The following is a 20,339-nucleotide window of genomic DNA, read 5'->3' as shown; positions in this document are numbered from 1 at the left end:
CCCTAAATAAGAGATTATTGTTGTTTACAATAATTTTGTCTACGCCAAAACGTTTTCTCAACAATTATTAGGGGAATTTCCTTGAACTTGTTCCAGTGTTCCATGTTAGGCAACCATTCACCTACTTGTTAGCCTAATTTATGGACACCTCGTTTTTCCCCAGTTTTTGTTTTCTGGGCTTAATATCACAATGTTATCATAGTTCACATGATTTTGCATAAGGTTTTAATAGGGTTGCTGTACCAGTAAGCTACTTGGTGAATTTGAAGTTCATCAATGCTAATGTTTGGCAAGACTAATTGATGATATCTGGAGACAAGGTAAATGCGCGCAATTTTAGGTCATAATAGTAGCCATTTTGGATCGTTACTATGTCCTCATAATTATTCAGTCACTTATATGCTTTGGAAAATGTTATTTAAGTAAAGATATGTAAGTAGAATCCCCAAAATATACTTTTCAAAAAAATAAAAAAATGGAAATATACCCAAATATGGGAATAAATATATTACACGTCAGGGATTAACGATTTATGCAAATTAGGCACCCTTCCCAAAAGAATTTCAGGTGTCACCCCTTCTAAATATCTTCTCTAGGTCTATAAGAATATATCTGCCAAGTTTGGTGCTTTGGACCAGTCGGTCACGATCTTGACGAAAATTAGATCTAAGCCACCTGACTAATACAGGGTAAGTCAAACAAAAAGTGACTGAGTTAAAAAAAAAAAAAAAAAAAAATATGCAAAGTACATGTAATTGACTAGAAACTGTGAACATTTCACGTAAGTTGCATACAGGTTATTTCTATTTTAATAGAAATACCACAAAATCCAGCTGTCCACCACTGATCATTCACCAATACACTTTGATGAAATACACTGAACAGGGAGGTTTTCCTATCTCCGTGAATGAACAAACACTTGCAAACGAAAACAGACAAATCACCTTCATTATTTCAGAAAAATAAAACTTGATTTGTTCCTCATATACAAAAAACAAACACTCACAGTAAAAATAATGTTTCAGTCTTAACTCAAATTATTAAAATCTCATTTGTATTTGAATGCCTGTGCATAATTTCTGGTTCTCATTGGGCTTAATAGCTTCAAAATAGCATTCCATGGACAGCTGTAAAAATGGCTTCTTTTAGTAAATTATGCATAACTTCTGCAGGCATGATCAATTTCAGCAATTTGGTTTTTTTTCACGAGTAGAAGAACATGCTCATTTAATATATGCTGCATTGGCGTGTCAAATGTAATTGCTTTTTAAGGGGAATAAATCATTAATTCATGTCACTGTCTTTTTAACTCACCCTGTACAATGAAGTAAACAAATTTTCCTCAACTGATCCGGCTGAATATATTTTTTAACATACAAATACTTGCATTAATTCAAACTTTGGGACTGGCTAAATTTAACAATGACTTGTGCGAAAAGTTAGCCAAATTTTTCAAATTTGGAATAAGATCCTCTTTTCTGTGACAACAGTTATCCAAAATCTAAAATGCTTTCTTTGTTCTAAGATGGAGATTTAGAGTACTTTGAGAGAAAAAAAGGAAAAAACAAGTTGAATACCTCATGTGGTTTATGGCTGCGCGTACTTGGATAAGTCAATGTCCGTGAGGACGGTGAAGGCGTCTTTAAAATCTTAGATCTCCGTCTTCCTACATCATCATAACGGTGACCTTTGGGGAGAAAAACAGTACTTTGTAAAAAGAATAAAGTTTTAAATATACAGCAGTTCGTATATAAACAAACGAATGTTACATATAAACAAAAAATGTATAACAATACAGCAAACTGGACAAAATGATAACGCTGATTACATTTACACATATGAATGATACTGTGCTTACCTCAACATTATTCATATCAATGAAATGTTACCAAGAACTTACCACTGATGATTCTTAAAATCAATTCCCTAAGACTTGACATTATAGTAGGCTAGACTATAATATATTTATCATATCCATTTGGTTTTTTTTCTTTCTATTTGTGAGGTTGGTAGTATAGCGCATTTATTAAATGAAATTACAGCCAAACCGTTATGAAGTTTTACATATGAAGGTAGATACAGGGTGAAAAAAATTACAAATTTATGCTGTATAGTGCAACAGAAAAAAACCAGAGATTTCTCATTCTTAATGTAATTAACAAAGCATTGATGCTATTCAACTTCACCCTCACTTCCAAGTTATTCTCTTTATATCATGATACTTCAATAGTTCTTCACTTCGAGCCTGTTCTAGACACCTGCTACTGCCGTGCCGAACTCCATTAATTGGACTCTTTTAATTCGGCATGGCTCGGCAAATGGAGTTCGGCACAGCACCATTCTTTGGCTGGACAGGGCTGCTGCTCTACCATGGTTCAGAACGGCAGTGGCCCGGCTCTGTTTTAAACGCCGTGCCATTGTCGTGCCCAACTCAATTCAATTCGAAGTTGGTGCAAACATTTTAGGAAAACACATGCTCACAATGCCTTCTTTGGCAACGGCATCAGGGGGCATGACATTGGCGCGAATATTTTGATCGCGCTGACAGTTCTGTGAACTGTTTGAACTGCTTTAACCTGGTCAGTCACTCCAGATTGTTAAGTTTGGCGTTGAGAGCAGTCTGCCGTGCTGTAGACGACCTATTGCCGCACTCATTTCAATTAAGTTCGGCGCGGCAGTAGCATGGCGTCTAGAACGGGCCTTAGACACCACTCCATGAATTCCTACATGTGTAACAGAAGTACATTCTCAACCACTAACTGTTGAAATCCCTCAACAAGTCTGTTATCTATAAATGAAGTCTGACTTTAAATTAAGACAAGACATTTTCAGACGGTTCTTAAATCCTGTATTTAAAGCAACAAATTACGGCAAGACATTGTCAGACGAATCAAAAAAATCCTGTAGGCTATTTAAGAACCTTGAGGACAAAAAAGAAAGGAAAGAAATAACCTTCACCGTCTGATGAGTCACAAGGTTCGCTGAAACCGACGCATTTTTTGACGGGTTTAGGGCTGGGGTATCTGTCAGTATGTTGCTGTGGAGGTGTGTCTCCTGGTAGGAAGCAAATAGTGCAAATGGTGCCATGTTGGTGGGCAGCGGTGGGAATTTGTCATGCTTGGATGCAATCATGCATGGACGCAAACAATATGCAAGACAAAAAAATAGAATCCATTTTTCAGCTTGCAGGCTTTTATATTAGCTCATTTCACTGGTAAAGTCTGAAGAAGTTTCTGTTCTTGTTGCCTGAGTTTCCATAAAAGGATTGACACAATGGTTCTTTTGGGCAATCCAGCATAACGGACATTACATTGGGGAGTCAGGTTGGTGTAGCAGTACTTTCCTCGCCTTCCACCACTGTGACCCGGGTTCGAATCCCGCCTGGGCCAATATGTGGCCTGGGTTTTCAGTCCCTACCAGTGATGTAGTGCCTTGATGCTGGGCCTTGGCCTTAAGGCTGCCTTAAGGCTGGATTTTAGGGCCTTGGCCTTGGCCTCGAGGCTTGAGGGCAAAAGCCTTGGCCTTGGCCTTGGCCTTGAGGGTTCAGGGCCTTGCAATTTTGAGTCAAGGCTCTTCAAGGCCCATAGATTTTTGCATTTTCCAGATAAATCTGTTCGAAATTTTGCTGTTACCGTTTTAATCGTATTACCATGGAGGAGGGAAGCACCCTATAGATTTGTGTGTTGGGCACACTTCCACTTTTGTAGCATCACATTTTGTTACCATTGTAGTAGATTTGCTGCAAAAATATTCCGTACACTTGTGGGGCTAATGAGATGATCACTTTAATTGCATATAATAATAATAATAGAGAACATTTATATAGCGCCAAAATCTGTCTAAAAAGACGCTCAAGGCGCATATAACTATGGAATAGATCTGATTGGTTGTATATGTCTCCCTGATAAGTGCTTAAGATTTGCATGTATCTGTTTTAGATAATGCTGATATTTCTGACCATGTTGGGCCAGCAAATAAAAAAATTCCCAAATCAGTTTCTCGGATCCCCTTTTGATACAATTGGGAGAATTGTGTGTCAATATAGAAGTAAATCATTATTTTGTCTAGTTAAACCATATTGAAGACCTGGACTTATACTTTAATAGATACAGTGCAGTCATAAAACGGTGTAGGCCTATGCGAGCATGTTGATTGCAATTAAAGAAATGTTGTTCTTCGTAACGAGCAATTCGTGATGATAAGGGCGGATCCAGGGGGGCCAAAAGGGGCCATTGCCCCCCCCCCCCAAAAAAACCCCAAACAAACACGAAACCGTTTTTTTTTAATGTGACGTCGTAATAAAGGCAGGCAATGAGTACACCACCATCTTTTCCTCAAAAAAACATCGGTAAAAATGGTCAGAAATTGCCTCAAATCGCACCACAGAGCATATCTCGAATCCAAATTTTTTTCGGGGCCCTTAGGCGGGCCCCGAAGCCCAAGCCGTAATTTTTTGACCCACTTTTTTTGGGGGGGACCAAAATTTCTTTGCCCCCCCCCCCCAAATTGTGTTCTGGATCCGCCCTTGCGTGATGACGTGTCACTCATGTGACTATAATTAGTTCTATATCTGTGGTCATTTCATAAAACAGGGCCTTGGCCTTGGCCTTGGCCTTGAGGGTTAAGCCTTGGCCTTGGCCTCGAGGCTTGAGGGTCAAAGCCTTGGCCTTGGCCTTGGCCTTGAGGGTCAAAGCCTTGGCCTTGGCCTTGGCCTTGAGGGTCAAAGCCTTTGCTCCAACACTGGTCCCTACCTGATTCCGTGGGTTTTCCTGAGAATACTCTTCTGGGCTTTTCCTCCCACCTATAAAACTGTAATTTTTCACATTCTCTTCTCTGTACTGGGACCCATGGGAGATCAGTGGATTCCTCTGATTGGGCTACCAAGTTAAAATAATAAATAAATAAATAAATAAATCAGACAGTTTTGTTTTACTTTAAAAGCTCAGAGAATAAACCTGATTTTTTTTCTTCAAATCTTATACATCCATCATCTAGTAATGGTCAAGGAGATTACAGACTAGGAGTCTTGAATAATTTCACTGAATCATCAATTAGATATCATGGTTAATTGGCTCTGTTATGGACATTACATTTCCTTCCATAATGCTGGAATGGCCTTTTCTAACCTTCCATCTAAACTGAACAAAAAAAAACAGTTTGGTATCTCGATGAAATAGTTCAGGTCAAAAGTCATTTGGGATAAAGTCGCTGAAGTGGTGTTATGCAAATGTTTCGCCAACGCCCATTCTGCTCATATTTAACACATGAGCGACTAGCCCCATAAATGTGGCCAATTTACTGGACTACCTCCGTAAACATAGGCCACACATCCACATGTACAAAAACGTGTCGCACTTTGCCAAATTTTAATTTTCCCATTTAGGCTTAGTTTGTAGGTTTTTTTTGCTTTAGAAGCATACTCACCCTCTTTATAGGCTAATCAGAAAGTGCTGCCTTTTTCAGATGTCTAATTTTTGTGAAATTTCATGTTGAAATTTTGATACGCAAACGTATGCAAATGAATCTGGAAATTTCACGAAAAATAGACATCTATCAAAGGCAGCACTTTCTGATTAGCCTATAAAGAGGGTGAGTATGCTTCTAAAGCAAAAATAACCTACAAACTAAGCCTAAATGTGAAAATCAAAATTTGGCAAAGTGCGACACGTTTTTGTACATGTGGATGTGTGGCCTATGTTTACGGAGGTAGTCCAGTAAATAGGCCACATTTATGGGGCTAGTGAGCGTCATGCAATCGTGTCCTCCTTGATTGTTCATGCACCTTCGATGAGTGCTTGATTATCCCGAATGACCCGTGATCCAGATCATTGCGCGCATGCGCAGTTGAACTGGCTTATTCTTAAGGATATCTTCTCTCTGCAGGTTTATTCAGGCTTGCATGCAACACTGCCGGGCCCGTGAGTGCTTTTGAGTTATCCTTGTGTACCAGAAATCCATAATAACGACGAAGATGGATTGTTCACATAACACCCTAATTTGTGCACCATGTAGGACTATTTTGTTTAAGTCATGCACTACTGACAGTTTTAAGTGCCGCAGCAAAATATATGACTGGAAAAAAATGAAAAGGGTCTAATTAATATTGTCGGCCATTTTGACTTAACCATTCATGCAGACTTCAAAGTGACAAGAGTTAGTTGTGGAGCTCTTATTAGTAGAAAAAAAGAAAATTTAACCTTCATCGTCGGATGAATCACAGGGTTTGTCGAAACCGACTTGTTTTTCAACGGGATTATGTTCTTGTGAAGTTTCATCCCCTAGTAAGAAGGAAATAGTGCAAACAGTGCCATCTCAAGGGTGGAGACAGGATTTTGTCATGCTTGGCTGCCATCATGATGCACAGGTGCATGCAGAAACAAACAATGCTCATATTGCCAACTTATGAATCACATATGTTTCAGCTTGAAGAGTTAATATGATGTTCGATTTGAGATTTGAGACTAAGGCCAAAAAAATAAATAATCGGTCTCTGGTCAGACCGAAGTTCCGGAATTGATGCGGCGACGCGTTTTTTTTGGGGGGTGGCTTCCTTTTTTTTTTCAAGCTTGAATTGTACAGACAAGGTGGGTACTAGTTTGCTTTTTTGGTGTCCTCATTATACATTGATGTCCTCCATAATTTGCCTTGGTGCCCTTTATCATTTGCCTTGGTGCAATTTCCCCATTCCTTGGTGCTCCTTGGTACAAACATTTGAGGAGGTGCGGCAATAGAGGGCGCTGTTGTAGCTTCCGTGTTAATTTGAAGAAGATAAAAAGGTTGACGCACATGATTAAAATCGACGCGCGCGCTGACCAGGGACCGAGTCCTTTTTTTGGCCTTAAAGGTAGAGTCCATCATTTGCAGCCATCCGAGAAGTAACTGGCGTAATTATTGTTGAAAAACTAACTTGGTTGAAAGATAGTAAGGAGACTAAACTCCCTGTGAAATTATTCTTTCTGGGAAGCTGTCATTTTGAAGTAATCAACGAAAGAAGGCATTTCCAATGGTGATTCTTAAGAAGCACCGTAGGAAAATTTAAATTAGTAGTTCGTTTTGTTATTCAGCGCAGCGCGCACAAGTATTCGAACGACGCACACGCGCGCGCGGTTGTTATAATTCATCGGATCAGTGCGCGACGTCGCGTATAGTTGCAATTCAAAACAATTCAAAACATGATTCAGCAACTTTTGATTTGAAATTGAGATCTTAGAATGCTGTTTTTCTCGGAATGTACAGCTGAAGCTTAGCTGAAACTTCATCAGGTTAGTTGCTCAGTATCCTTCATTAAATTTTGAACTCTTTTGTTGCTTCAAACGAACAAAATGCACAAATTACAAATGATGGACTCTACCTTTAAACTGGCTTATTCTTAAGGATATCTTCTCTCTGCAGGTTTATTCAGGCTTGCATGCAACATTGCCGGGCCCGTGAGTGCTTTTGAGTTATCCTTGTGTACCAGAAATCCATAATAACGACGAAGATGGATTGTTCACATAACACCCTAACATGTGTGCAATTTAACTTTGTGCAATATGTAGGACTCTTTTGATTAAGTCATGCGCTATTGACAGTTTTAAGTGCCGCAGCAAAATATATGACTGGAAAAAAATGAAAAGGGTCTAATTAATATTGTCGGCCATTTTGACTTAACCATTCATGCGGACTTCAAAGTGACAAGAGTTAGTTGTGGAGCTCTTAGTAGAAAAAAAAAGGAAATTTAACCTTCATCGTCAGATGAATCACAGGGTTTGTCGAAACCGACTTGTTTCTCGACGGGATTATGTTCTTGTGAAGTTTCATCCCCTAGTAAGAAGGAAATAGTGCAAACAGTGCCATGTTCAAGGGTGGAGATAGGATTTTGTCATGCTTGGCTGCCATCATGATGCACAGGTGCATGCAGAAACAAACAATGCTCATATTGCCAACTTATGAATCACATATGTTTCAGCTTGAAGAGTTAATATGATGTTCGATTTGAGATTTGAGACTAACTCGGAAAAACTCTTGAAAGAAAAACCAACACTCTTCTGCAGAGGTAGGCCTATGATAATACAGGTACAAAGAGGGCAAAATCACTAACACTGCTTTTGTGTACATTTAATGCAAAACTAGCTCAGACCTTGCCAGGGCCAAATTACAGAGCACTGCTCAGCACAATTTTTGGCTATATTAGAGCCTATTTCATGGAGACCATAAGCAGTAAGCAAACAAGTGGAGAAGACAGAGTTGCTTAAATTTGTGACGTAACAATAGATATCTCCATCATGCAAAATCATTGAAATAGTGCTTAAGGTCAGCACAATTTTCTGCTATAGTAAGCACACCCTTTCTGCTTACTGTTAAGCAACGCTATGAAATTGGGCCCAGAGGCTGATCTCACTGTAAGAATGGTTGAAGCCAATTAAGGCCACAGTGCCTAATGCTAATGCTTTGAGAATGTATACATAGTTATACATTACATATACATATGTATACATATGTATACATTATATGCTAATGCTTTGAGAATGTATACATATAGTTTACCATATGTACACTCTCAAACAAGTTGAGATGCAGACAGGACTGAATGGTCATTGGTAACAAAACACTTAATAGATACTTGGAAATACCAATTGCAGTATTATCTTATAACCTATTACAGCTAAAAACTTAAATGCAACCTAACAAGCCTACAACTAACTTGATCAACCTCAATAACCAAACCACAATGGTTTGACATCGAATGATACAGCAGCTTGGACAAAGCTTGATAGCCAAACCTACTCCTCCATAATGTCCACTTGAGCAGTCCCTTCCGGTTATGCTTCATTCTAAATCACAGACAGAATCATTCCTGCCCAACGGGCATCTGATGGATTTCAGGAAATAGCTCTCTCCATCGGAGAACAGACAGCATCCATACAGATTGGTTGATGAGGGAATTAGAGGAACAACCAAGTCATTGGATGACTGACATAATACGATTTGCCTGACTTTGAGTTGCCTGAAGACATACTCCAGTACACTGAAGATACTACTCAGTGTCTCCCAGCTATGACACTGAGATACCATTGTGCTGAATGCGAGCTGATTGGTTGATTAGGGTAATTTTTGAAATACCATTGTGCAAAATGGATCCTGATTGGTTGATTAGGGTAAGATTGGTAGGATGGGAACAGTCTTATTTGTATTCTAAGAAATCTGTTGGAAAGTCACTAGTAATACTTGGAAATGGTTCCCAGGTACCATTGTCTAGAATAAAAAGTTTGAATCCAGACAAGTAAAATAAAACAATTTGAGGGGTAGTAAGATGATCACATTGACATATCGGGTTTTCGGTCTTCAGGGCAGTAATACTTGGAACGGTCCCTAGGTACTATTGTCCAGCGTGATTACATTAGGAATTTGAATCCAGACTATTTAGGAAAAAAAATTGTTTTGAGAGGTAGATGAAATTCTCCAACTAAGAAGATACTGCACCTTTCAACAAACAAAAGTCCTAGAATTAATCTAAAAAAAGCTACAGACTTGATTTTTGAGCCTATATAGGTCCATCAGTAAAAGCCAAGTACACATACATATATCACATCAAAACTCTAATTCGTCTTTTCCCCTCAGCTTTCAGAAATAACTAGAACGGAAGGAAGATGCAAAAAAAAGTAGCAAAAATAATGCCACTCAATCACTACAAAAACAAACTGGAAAAATGCTTTATGCAATGGTTCAATATTTGGACATGCAGGTATAGTAGGTCCTGTGCTGGATTCCTCTTAATATGACACGATGTGACAGTACCCAGCATGATGAAATGCAGCATCCAGTGAACATAACTTGCACGAAAACACAGAGATACCAAGATAGTCCAACTTTTTTTTTTTCAAATGTGATGTCACGTGAAATACATGTATGTACCTCCTTGGTTGTTCCCTGCATCAAGGGGTTTCGTCATCTTTATTAATTTACACTGTAATATAGGTTTTCCCGGCAAATTTCCTAAAATGTTCATTCACTTCTGAAAATCGGTCATTCATTTACGCCTGAATTTGTGAATCGCTCTGAACACTCGTTTCATCTTCGCTACCAGAGCATTCAATTCCATTTCAGTTCAATCAATTAAGTGATTGAGCAGCTCCTTTCGTTTATGTCCATTCAGATTCGTTTACAAGACTTCTTCGCTTTTAGAGGGCGATTTCAAGCATTCACCGTTCTATTTTACTTTTAGTTTAATGCCATCAGCACCAGATACAATTTAGGTTTTCTTTTTCATTAACCGTCAATGAAATTAGCTGTACCTGAAGTCAATTTAGAAAAGGTATGCTTGCGTAAAAGAATGCACAGGTAATGTAATTGGCCGTCTGTTTCTCAAAACGGAATGCACAGACTATGAAAACGATTGAACTTTCGTCAAATTGAAATGGGATTAAAGACTTGCATTCAAATTCAGACGAAATTGAATGACCGATTTTCAGAAGTGAATGAACATTTTAGGAAATTGGCCAGGAAAACTGATATTTCATTCTGTTGATTTTATATTTACTAATTCATCATTTTATCTTATTACCAATGTATTAACACCCCTATGTTAACATCAAACTACATTGATACCCTTAGATGGCAAGATAATGTTTTTTGTAATATAAGGATTTCAGAAATTCAAAAGCATAACCTTCACAATTATCAATTTGCAACAATTTTCAATGGAAAGTCTCAACACAATGAAGGACAAACAACAAAGCACAAAAATGGGTGCAAAAAACAACAACCCACCATTGTCACCAATGCACAAATTGATGGGTTTCCCCCTGAATTTGGACAGCTCACCTGAACAACTATTATTGGCCTCCAATTTGGGATGTTTCTTGCCTATCCTGGGTCTGGAATCCGTGCGATGCAAAGAAGCGTCTGTTTGGATGCATGAACGATGAGATAAGCGGAAAGGCAAGCAGAGAAATGATGACATGCAAAATGAAACAAATAAAAACATGATGAAATAGGATAGAGAAATCCAGGACATTATGAGGGGAAGCGCGACAGGTTTAAAAAATGGACGACTGGGATCAATACCTACACCTGTTCTCTCTAGAATATGTACTCCAATTTGTACTAGGAAGGATATTCTAATATAAAATGTTCAGAAATGAAGTTGAGGTTCTTGAGTTCGATCAGATAAATACATCACAAAGTCTGCTCACAAGTAAATCATACGTCAAGTCACAAATCCAGTCACAAGTAATAGGGGAAGAAAAAAAAAAAAGAATGGCTCGTTCACAGTACAGTTAAATACAGTATGTCCCCAAAAAAGTGTCTGTCTGACTGTTTTTTTTTTTTTTTTTTTTTTTTTTTTAGATAACTACAAAACCATGAGGTCAATTTTGAAAATGTTTGGTTATGCAGATACACCCAAGCCTTGGCCTCAACCCCTATGAGTTTCATTTAATTTCAGTCACACATCTCTGCACAATAGTCAATTGATCACAACAACTTTTTTGGACACAGTGTGAGTGTGGCCAAGTTTCTTGCCTTAATCAATTGCAGTGCTGTTTTATGTAAGCTGTGTAAAATCCTGCATGTTGTGAAAAAAAGGCTGATGTGGTTTGGGATTGGAATCATTTGCCCTTGAGCATTTAAACTGAGGTCTTGCCATGATGTATGATAGCCAGGCAAATGATTCCAATCCCAACTGCAGCCCTTTTCACAACATGAAGGACTTTACACAGCTTACTTAACACAGTACTGAAATTGAATAAGGCAAGGAACTTGGTCACAGTGTCCAAAAATCTTGTTGTGATCAATTGATAATTGTGTAGTAATGCGTGACTTAAATTAAATGAAACTCGTAGGGGTTGACGCCAAGGCTTAGGACTATCTGCACAGCCAAACATTTTCAAAATTAACTTCGTGGTTTTGTAGTTATTTCAAAAATAGTCAGACGGACGCTTTTTGGGGGGACATATCGTAAATAAGAAGTTGACTTGGGACTGGATGACTTGTGATTGACTTGTGATTGACTTGCGATGGATGGACTTGTGATCCATCATAAGTACCTTGACTGCAGCACTTAAAATGTCATACTTGAGTGTCAATTTTTTCCCACTTTTCCAATGGAAACTGAAGTAAGAAAGTTATCCCCTATTAAGACCCCTTATCCTTCATCTGCCTTTGCATGAACCACAGAGATCGGCATGCAATGTATATATGGGCAGGGTTGCTAGGGAAGTGGAAAGAGGAAAGCTGCAAATGAGTTTAAAATACCTGATTTGTACAACCGTTATAAGTCAGACTGATGCAAGTAGAATACTTGTATCTGGCTGATTAACACCACTTATATTACTGGGTGGATTGACAACTGTGCGGTAACTTAATGTAGCCCAGAACTAAATGTGGCCCGACCGCTGCACCTCAATGTAGCACACGCCCCAAGGTACCCAAAGGCAACCAACTCGATAGCTGACTGGTCACCACATTGGCATGTTAGCTGGCTAACTAGCTAACTAGCCAGTCAATCAGGGACATAGGACCTTAACTAATAAGGCCTCTTGGCCAGCTAACTAGCCAACTGGCTGCACAATTGGCTAACAAACTAACAGCCGAGTAGTTAGTTCTGCTAGCAAGCTAACTGACCTGCCCACTGGCCATCCAACCAGCAGCCAATTTTTAAGACCTGCTCACTAACTAACCAGCTGACTAGCCAACCACCTGACTTAACAGCCAGGTAGCATTCACGTCAACTAATGAGATGATTAGTCCAACCTGTTTGCTAACTTATTAGCTAACTAGCCATTATCTACTGGCCAAAAAACTAGCCAGCAAACCACCCTGTATAATTTGAGACACTTATAATATTCCACACAGCACAAGATAGGATCACCACAACATGTTTCTGGACACCTATAGCTGTCATCAATGTCAGTTCATCATTCTCAATTAAATAACCTTTGTAAGAGTACAAACAAGCTGTCATAATTTTCTTGTCCTGTTCCTTATATGCTGCTCTGTGACAGATTTCCCTTTGACACACACCAGAGCTCAAGAGCTTGCATGTGCCAACAGTGCAAAATTTCACAGCTTTTCACCTCTTGTGTTGCTGGTCACACATCGTCATCGGTTACATGTATAGTCATCTGACACGTGTCAATTTCTTAGAATCATACACAAGTGCAACGCTATCAGTCATCTTCAATATGACTGCCAGATAGCCTAGATGTTCCAAAGTGACCTTTTCTGGGGTCATATTGAGTATTCTGCATACCCTCCATAGTCTGTCTATTCTTAACTTGGTTATTATCAGTGTTGTAAGTAGGGGTGTGCATTTACGGGTAGTACAGGAACCCGGTATCTGATTGAAAAAAAAATGAGTACCCTGGTAGTACACGTTAAAGAAACTCAACCCCAAACTTCAAATCTCGGACGTTGCTGTTCAGATTGTTCTACATCGGTGCGTCAATACAGCAAGACATGTACACTGTAAAGTGAGCTTTATAGCTTAACGGTGTAAACTACAACTTTTGGTTACAGCTACCCGATCCCATTATCTGGAACCGGTTCCTAGCATCAACAGTCGGGTACTCGGGTACCCAGGTCCGATGCACAGCCCTAGTTGTAAGTAGGTAACTCCTATACCTGAGAACTTCTGCGTTCAAACCATGTTACACCTGTTTGAGACTGGCATCTTGCCAATTAAACCAAGTAATTCTCCTAAGAGATTTGACATTTCAAAAAGTTGAAAGATTGATGTAGTCATGACCTGAATGTCTCCAGACATTAGCCAATGGGAAACTAATACATAAAGCTTGCCTGTCTCAAGTCTGGATCCGAAATCTATTTGTGGGTGTGTCTATTGCTTTGTTTAAACGTGGTTGATAGTTCACGAGACCCACCAACTGGCTGTATTTGTGGTTTTTCCTTGGTCTAGAATTAAACAAGATATCCATGACGGTATTATTCATAATCATCATGATAACTGACAGACACACAAATGAAATGACAAAACAACAACAACAAGACAACACTGCAAAACAACAAAGATTGTACTATCATCTGACGTATAAAGTCAAGCGTTTCTATCACTAAAACTATCTGACATAGCATTCCGTTAGTGAAATATAAATATTCTCAACATGTTAAAGTATTCACGTAGCTACAATACTAATGTACAGAACCCTGTTTGGACACAATTGGAGCATTGCTGCCAAGATATTAGTTTAAAGTTCTGAAATGTTTGCAGAAAAAAGAGAGCACTAGATATGCAACCACAAAAAGCAAATACTTGTTCTTATCAAATAATCAGTGAAATGCGTATGTTCATAGTTTCTCAACATGCAGGGATCTTTGCTATAAACTTTACTTCAATCAGTTGATCAGCATGACAGCTAAAAAAATATGTACAAATTATCTAATGATTGACCTATAATAAACCATTATCTATTTGTAAGCAATCTTGAAGTTTAACCTTTGTACGTGACTGGGCAGAGACCTTTTGAGCTCCTAATTGGGTTGCAATTATTCTACAACAACTTTTAAATGGTTGCAACAACTGATGTTAGAACAATTTCAAGAGATGGCTGTAAAAAAATTGGCCTAATTATTTGATCCACTGTTATACAGCTCATTCAGAATTTTTAACGCACTGATTTACTAAAAGGATGGTGTTTTGTGGGTATACCCGTGGAGACAAGGGAAGAGTTCCAACAGGTGATGAAAGGTTTTAAAGGGAATATACATCATTTGCTTTTGCTGTTATTTTCAGAAATGGATGGAATTGGGGGTTGGAAATATATAGCAAATATAGTTACACTGATTTTTTGAGGTTTTGGGTTCGAAAATAATATAAAAACCAAGAAAAACAATCATTTTCCTGTAGTCTGGTTCCCTGACTCCATTTAAGAAGAAACAGAGCAGTTTACATACATTGGGGAATTGTAAGGTCAGGGAACCAGTCTAGCTGGCTTGTACCCGTTCATAGGTGTGTAATCGATTGCAAACAAGTGCGATGGTCAACTGGGGCCAGTATTTGAAAAAAAGCCAGTTTTTTTCCAACGCTGGTCGGCCGATCAGCGTTGGAAATTGATACAAAAATACCACTTTTCTTGAAAATGACAGTATACCAGGTGCCATGATTTTACAGGATGCTTTACACTGTCATTCACTAACAGTCCAGCAAGCTATTTCAAAATGATTTGGTAGTTTTATTTTTTGATGTTTGCAAATGTTGTATTTTCCCTTTAATCGCATTTTGGAAACAACCTCTTCAAGTTTTCTTTTGCATGATTTGTACAGGCTAGGAGTAACATTCAGGAGCAGTCTCCACCCAAGACTGTGTTAATTATCCTCTGCCTAATGCAGCTGACTCATTGAAAGTGCAGCCAAACCACCTCCGCGGCAAAGGGATACAAACAACAAGATATATCAAATCTAGTCACAGGAATTTTAACACTCGGACTTGAGAAAATCTGACCATACCTCATAAGCAAGAGCATACACATTGGAAAGAATACAGCTAGCAAACATGAGGTATATGTTCAGAATTTCTTGGATTGTACTGCCGAGGTTCTCAGACTGGATATGATTTCTCCTGCTGACCCTGCTGGGGAGGGAATGGCTGCATAATCCAAACATTCGGTTTTGAAAAAAAAGGCTTATGCAGAGGCAGGAAACAGATGAGCAAACATGCCTTAGAGAAATGATGGAATATAAAATAAGAGGACGGAAAGCAACAAAAACATATGATGAGAAAATGGACTGTTTAGGGCGTATTGTAGTCAAGCTAAATCTGGACCCATTCTCATATTCAAGAGTGCATGAGGATGCCTATCGCATATCAACATTTGCAATCTGAATTTTTCCCATGCATGCAGCATCCAGGATCAAGCAATGCTAAGAATCTCTCAGCATTCACATTCCCAAACAGAACTTCAGCGTTTTCATCTTTACCCTTGATATGACGGGATAGCCATTCACGCTGATGCGACTCCTTGGGTACGGCGTTACTCCCGTTGCCTGGCACCTGCAAGAGACTCACTGAGCGCTTTTTATCACCGGGATTTGGCACATATTCATCATCCGTGGGATCGACATGAAAGCTCAGACGAGGTCTATCCCTCCTCTTCCGAAAATCCTTCTGATTCTCAGGTTTCCAATCACTCCGGTCTTCCTCTTTGTTTTTGTTTTCTTCTGCGTCGTTCTCGACCAACATGAAATTGATGGAGGGTTTAATGACCTGAACACGGACATACTCACTTGCGATGCGCTGCAATGCATGCTGGTCCAGACTGGACGCCTCCTCCAGGTCGGTGACCTCCGAGAGTTGCTGGGGCGATACCGGTCCCTTGTCAGGGAAACCCTCATCTTGTCTGGTTTCAGCATGGAGAGGCAGATCGTGGAGTCTTGATGGCTTATGTCTATGACTGGAAGACCTTCAAGTAGGGAAAACAAAATCAAAAACAGCAAATTAGTAAAAAAGGTACTATAAGCTCCTATTCCGTGGACATGTACACAAATTGTAAAGTTAAAAGTCAACCTGTATGTATGATCAACTTTTCTTTTGAATTTTGGTAGCTTCAGAGTACTGAACTCTTTTACTACAGAATTAATTGCCTTAATTAGATGAACTTAAAAATAATGCATGGAGCCACCAAGCTGATATACCAGTTTGCAGTAGTGGGCACCATTTCAATCCAATACATTGATTATTACCGAGTAAAAAAACTTGATAAATTTAAACATTTTCCTGTTTTTCTTCAGTGTCCTCAAGAAGTTTCGATAAATAAAAACAAGTGACATTTAGTGGTCATTCTCCAGATGTAATTAAGGAAGTGACTTATTGCATGCTATTTGAGGAAAACGGCAAAATAAGGTGTCAACTTTCTGACCTACATCTATCTGAGGAAAACAAAAAAAATAAGGGGTCAACTTTCTGACCTACATCTGTCCTCAATGTCACAAACTTGACCTACCTTTTTGGATGTCTGTAGCTTGCATTAGGTGTGAATACTGGTGACAACCTCTGAAAATTTATAATTGAAAATGACGGAGTTTAAAAAAAGCCTGATCATTTTTTTTTATAGGAAACCCTGCTTGGTCATAGTGAAAATAAATTGAAGCAAGATGAAAAAGGGAAAAATCCAGCATACAAGAAATTCATTGGGTTATTCCTTAAAATTGAACAATATTCTTACAGAGCTTGAAAATGATATAAAGTAAATTAAAAATCAATAACTTAGCTCTACTCCAATTAGACTGAACTTATGAAAGAAACAATGTTTTCCAGTTTTGGAAAAAAATCTTTTCCTCAATGATAATCTAGGAAAAATGGAAGTTGAGAGAATACATCCAATTTATATTCAACAGAAGACTCATCATCATCATCATCATCATCATCATCATCATCATCATCATCATCATCATCATCATCCCCATCTTTCCATGAAACATGATGCAACCTTCCATAAATCTTGCAACACTCATCAGCTTCTGAGTGGTTATGTAGTCTAGGTAATCTGTAAGATGATATCAAATTATTCATGGATTTTCCAACAACTTCATGTATAAAGACATCATTACACATGCATACTACTGTATGAGACATTCACCATTAATATTGAAGTAGAGTGTCTTCATGCATCACAGCGCATCCCAAAATATCCGAAACCTTATTTTGAGAGACTCTAGCGTCGGCCCGAAACACGTTCCGCCACTACTTTTGTACAGTTTTAAAGCTTGGAATCTGAAGTTTATCCCTGACGAGTATTTGTTCGATATTTAAGAGTTTTTTAAATTATTTGTGCTCAAATAAAGGGATGTCAAAAACAAACTCATCTGTTTTCAATGAAAATTGATGATGTGGTACATTGTACATCAGATGCAAACGTGAGTAACACTTTGAGCGCACTTTTTGAATAAGTACAATGTACAAATACTTGCACTTGAATTTCAAAAGAGACTCAAAACAAACTTGAAATGGAGAACAATATTGTGAATTTATTTAAGTCGCAGTCTAAGTGGATCGAAAGGAATAGGAAGCACAGAAAGTAAAAGGCAATGAGATCGTCACATCATGAACATGATGAACCATTTCTACATTAGAAAAAATGCGCACGATTGATTTTCCTTGAAATCGGTTGCGTTTGTTTTTGACATGCCTTTATTTGAACACGAATAATTACAAAAACCTTTTGAAAATCAAACCAAATACTAACCACGGATAAAGTTAAGATTCCAAGTTTTAAAATGACATAAAAAATAATTTATAAGCCCTAAATTAATATGCAAATTAAATGAAAATTCTGCAATCTTTGGCCCACGCTATAAGATTTGAGGTTCCTTCTTGCAGAACATGGCCCCATATGGGGCCAGAGTCCCCAATGTTAATGGCTGAAGTCTCCACAAGCTTGAGACAAAGAAAAGGATTCGAAAACCTCTTTAAACGAAAGCTAGAGCTGTATGCCTTGGTTCATTTCTCACCTTTATTCTTTCCTCTGTTTCTTCGCGCTCTTCTTCCTCTTCATGATGACTAGAATCATCGTCTTCTTTGATCCTTAACTCCAGCAGTTTACTGTCTCGTTTTCTTACAGCATCCTCATCACCATCCTCCTCATGTTCATCATCTGCTTCACTTGCAACTTTTTCCCCAACTCTTTTCTTTAAGACAATGCCTGCCTCATCGTCGCCCTCCTGAGGACACTCATCCTGGTGTCCGGTGTGATTGTCCGTATGATCCCCTTCCTCGATCAGAGTCAACGGTTCTTCGGCAGTTCTTGACTTCGTCAAAACTTGTACCGAACCGCTCCCTCCGTTTTCTGTCACACCTTTTCCGGCGGAATATCTCCTTGAGTTTTTTGGCACTCCGTGGATTGTGACCGATCGCTTCCATTGTAGACCCTTGTCTCGACTTGGGTCTCGTAAGGATTTTCTGAAGTGAGTTCGGTGACTCAGGGAGGGCGCTGCTCTGTGGCCTGTTGGCAGCAAACATTCATACACTCTATCAAAATCAGGTTTATGCTCATCTAATAAAATGTGTGGCTTGCCTCGGAGTTGAACTGAATCTTGCCAAAACTGCAATTTTGACTGGATTGTGGAATTTGATACGGAAGAACTTTGTAAAGAAATATTAAATCTGAGGATTCATAGATTCAGAAAGAAAGATCTAAAAATATGATAATAAAAGGATAACTGTGAAGGTCTCAGACATTAGCAAAAAAATGCTATATGGGCTCTGCGCACAAGTACCCCCTCAACGGCAAGAAAGGGAGAGTTTGGGGAGACCACTGGGAGAAACATTCGAACACACTTTTTTGTGATGATAAAAAAAATGCGGATTTCAAGGTATTTTTCGAACATCCCAACAATCAAAATGTATTCAATAGGACTGAAAAGTGGAGAAACAGTATACAAAAGCTTTCAAAACGCGCCGTTTTGATGTAAGCGTGAGTATACATATTGATATACATCTCTATCCTGAAGAGCGCCCCCTAGTGTAATGTGGTGTTCTCCCCCCCCCCCCCCCCTTTCGAATTTCCACAGCCAGGCAATTTTTGGATTTTGGTCATCCCCCATCCCCCAACTCGCTGGCACAGATTTACACCACTGGCACGGAGCCCATACACACTATTATTATAACCAAGGCATGTAAAGAAAAGAGGCTAAATTGACAAGGTCCTGTAATGCTCCCAAAAATATTTACAATAATTTGATAATGACAGATGGTCATTGTAAAGCTTTTAAAATCTTCAGATGGATATAATTTTTACACTTGACAGGACAATCTGTCAAACTTTTTCTTGATAACAGGTAGTTTAAGCATTGTGTAAATGTTATTTTTTTGTCACTTCCATTAGGCGGCTAAAATAAATTTAAAAAATACATAATAATGTAGTACCCATTAACTGTTCAACTGATCTTAAGCATGCATCATCATAATGGCTTGTGATTGTCTTTCTGAAAATCTGACAAATGGACTTCGTCCATCCATCGCAGGCAATTGCTCCATTTCCCAGTGTGATGTCAGCGTGGAAGGCCGAGGTAAAGATAAGTGTGCGATGGCTGTAGGCTGTTGATCAGGACTCTAATGGTTGAGCTAAATGGGTCATTAGTCAGACAGAACCGAACGAATTTTGAATGACGAGATCGCCTCGGGATGACACAGGGGTGATGGTTGCTGAGAGTGTGTGTACCTTTGATCATGATTTGATCAAGTATAGTCTGAAAGCCTATTATAGGGTACAGGGATGAGATTTGTCAATTTTAAAAAAAAAAAGTCTGAAAATTGATGAAATGTCTGAACAATGCATATCCTTCTATACTAATAATGTCTGATTTCAGACAAAAAGTCTGAAAAATCTCATGCCTGAGGATGGTTGAAT

At 38.8% G+C, this 20,339-nt stretch overlaps 1 protein-coding gene across 11 annotated transcripts in view; it reads right to left on the bottom strand.

Annotated features, from left to right (window-relative positions):
• LOC119721207 (anion exchange protein 3-like) overlaps positions 1-20,339 on the bottom strand; it is a 67,431-nt gene that overhangs the window by 22,879 nt on the left and 24,213 nt on the right. For 4 of the 11 annotated variants that reach the window (XM_038191148.1, XM_038191144.1, XM_038191146.1 and 1 more), the window contains exons 3-10: positions 18,442-18,932; positions 16,935-16,984; positions 16,219-16,394; positions 10,804-10,884; positions 7,723-7,803; positions 6,198-6,278; positions 2,953-3,054; positions 1,578-1,687 (exon numbers count right to left, since the gene is read on the bottom strand). In XM_038191148.1, the coding sequence (XP_038047076.1) occupies positions 1,578-1,687; positions 2,953-3,054; positions 6,198-6,278; positions 7,723-7,803; positions 10,804-10,884; positions 16,219-16,394; positions 16,935-16,984; positions 18,442-18,932 (1,172 nt within the window). The remainder of the gene's footprint in view (positions 1-1,577; positions 1,688-2,952; positions 3,055-6,197; positions 6,279-7,722; positions 7,804-10,803; positions 10,885-16,218; positions 16,395-16,934; positions 16,985-18,441; positions 18,933-20,339) is intronic. The other 7 variants (XM_038191153.1, XM_038191154.1, XM_038191145.1 and 4 more) reach the window with 6 other exon arrangements.

Source organism: Patiria miniata, unplaced genomic scaffold, assembly GCF_015706575.1.
Source record: "Patiria miniata isolate m_02_andy unplaced genomic scaffold, ASM1570657v1 HiC_scaffold_13, whole genome shotgun sequence".
Classification (NCBI taxonomy): domain Eukaryota; kingdom Metazoa; phylum Echinodermata; class Asteroidea; order Valvatida; family Asterinidae; genus Patiria; species Patiria miniata.
Note: the sequence above shows the minus strand (reverse complement) of the source record. Positions and strands in the feature narration are given on the sequence as shown.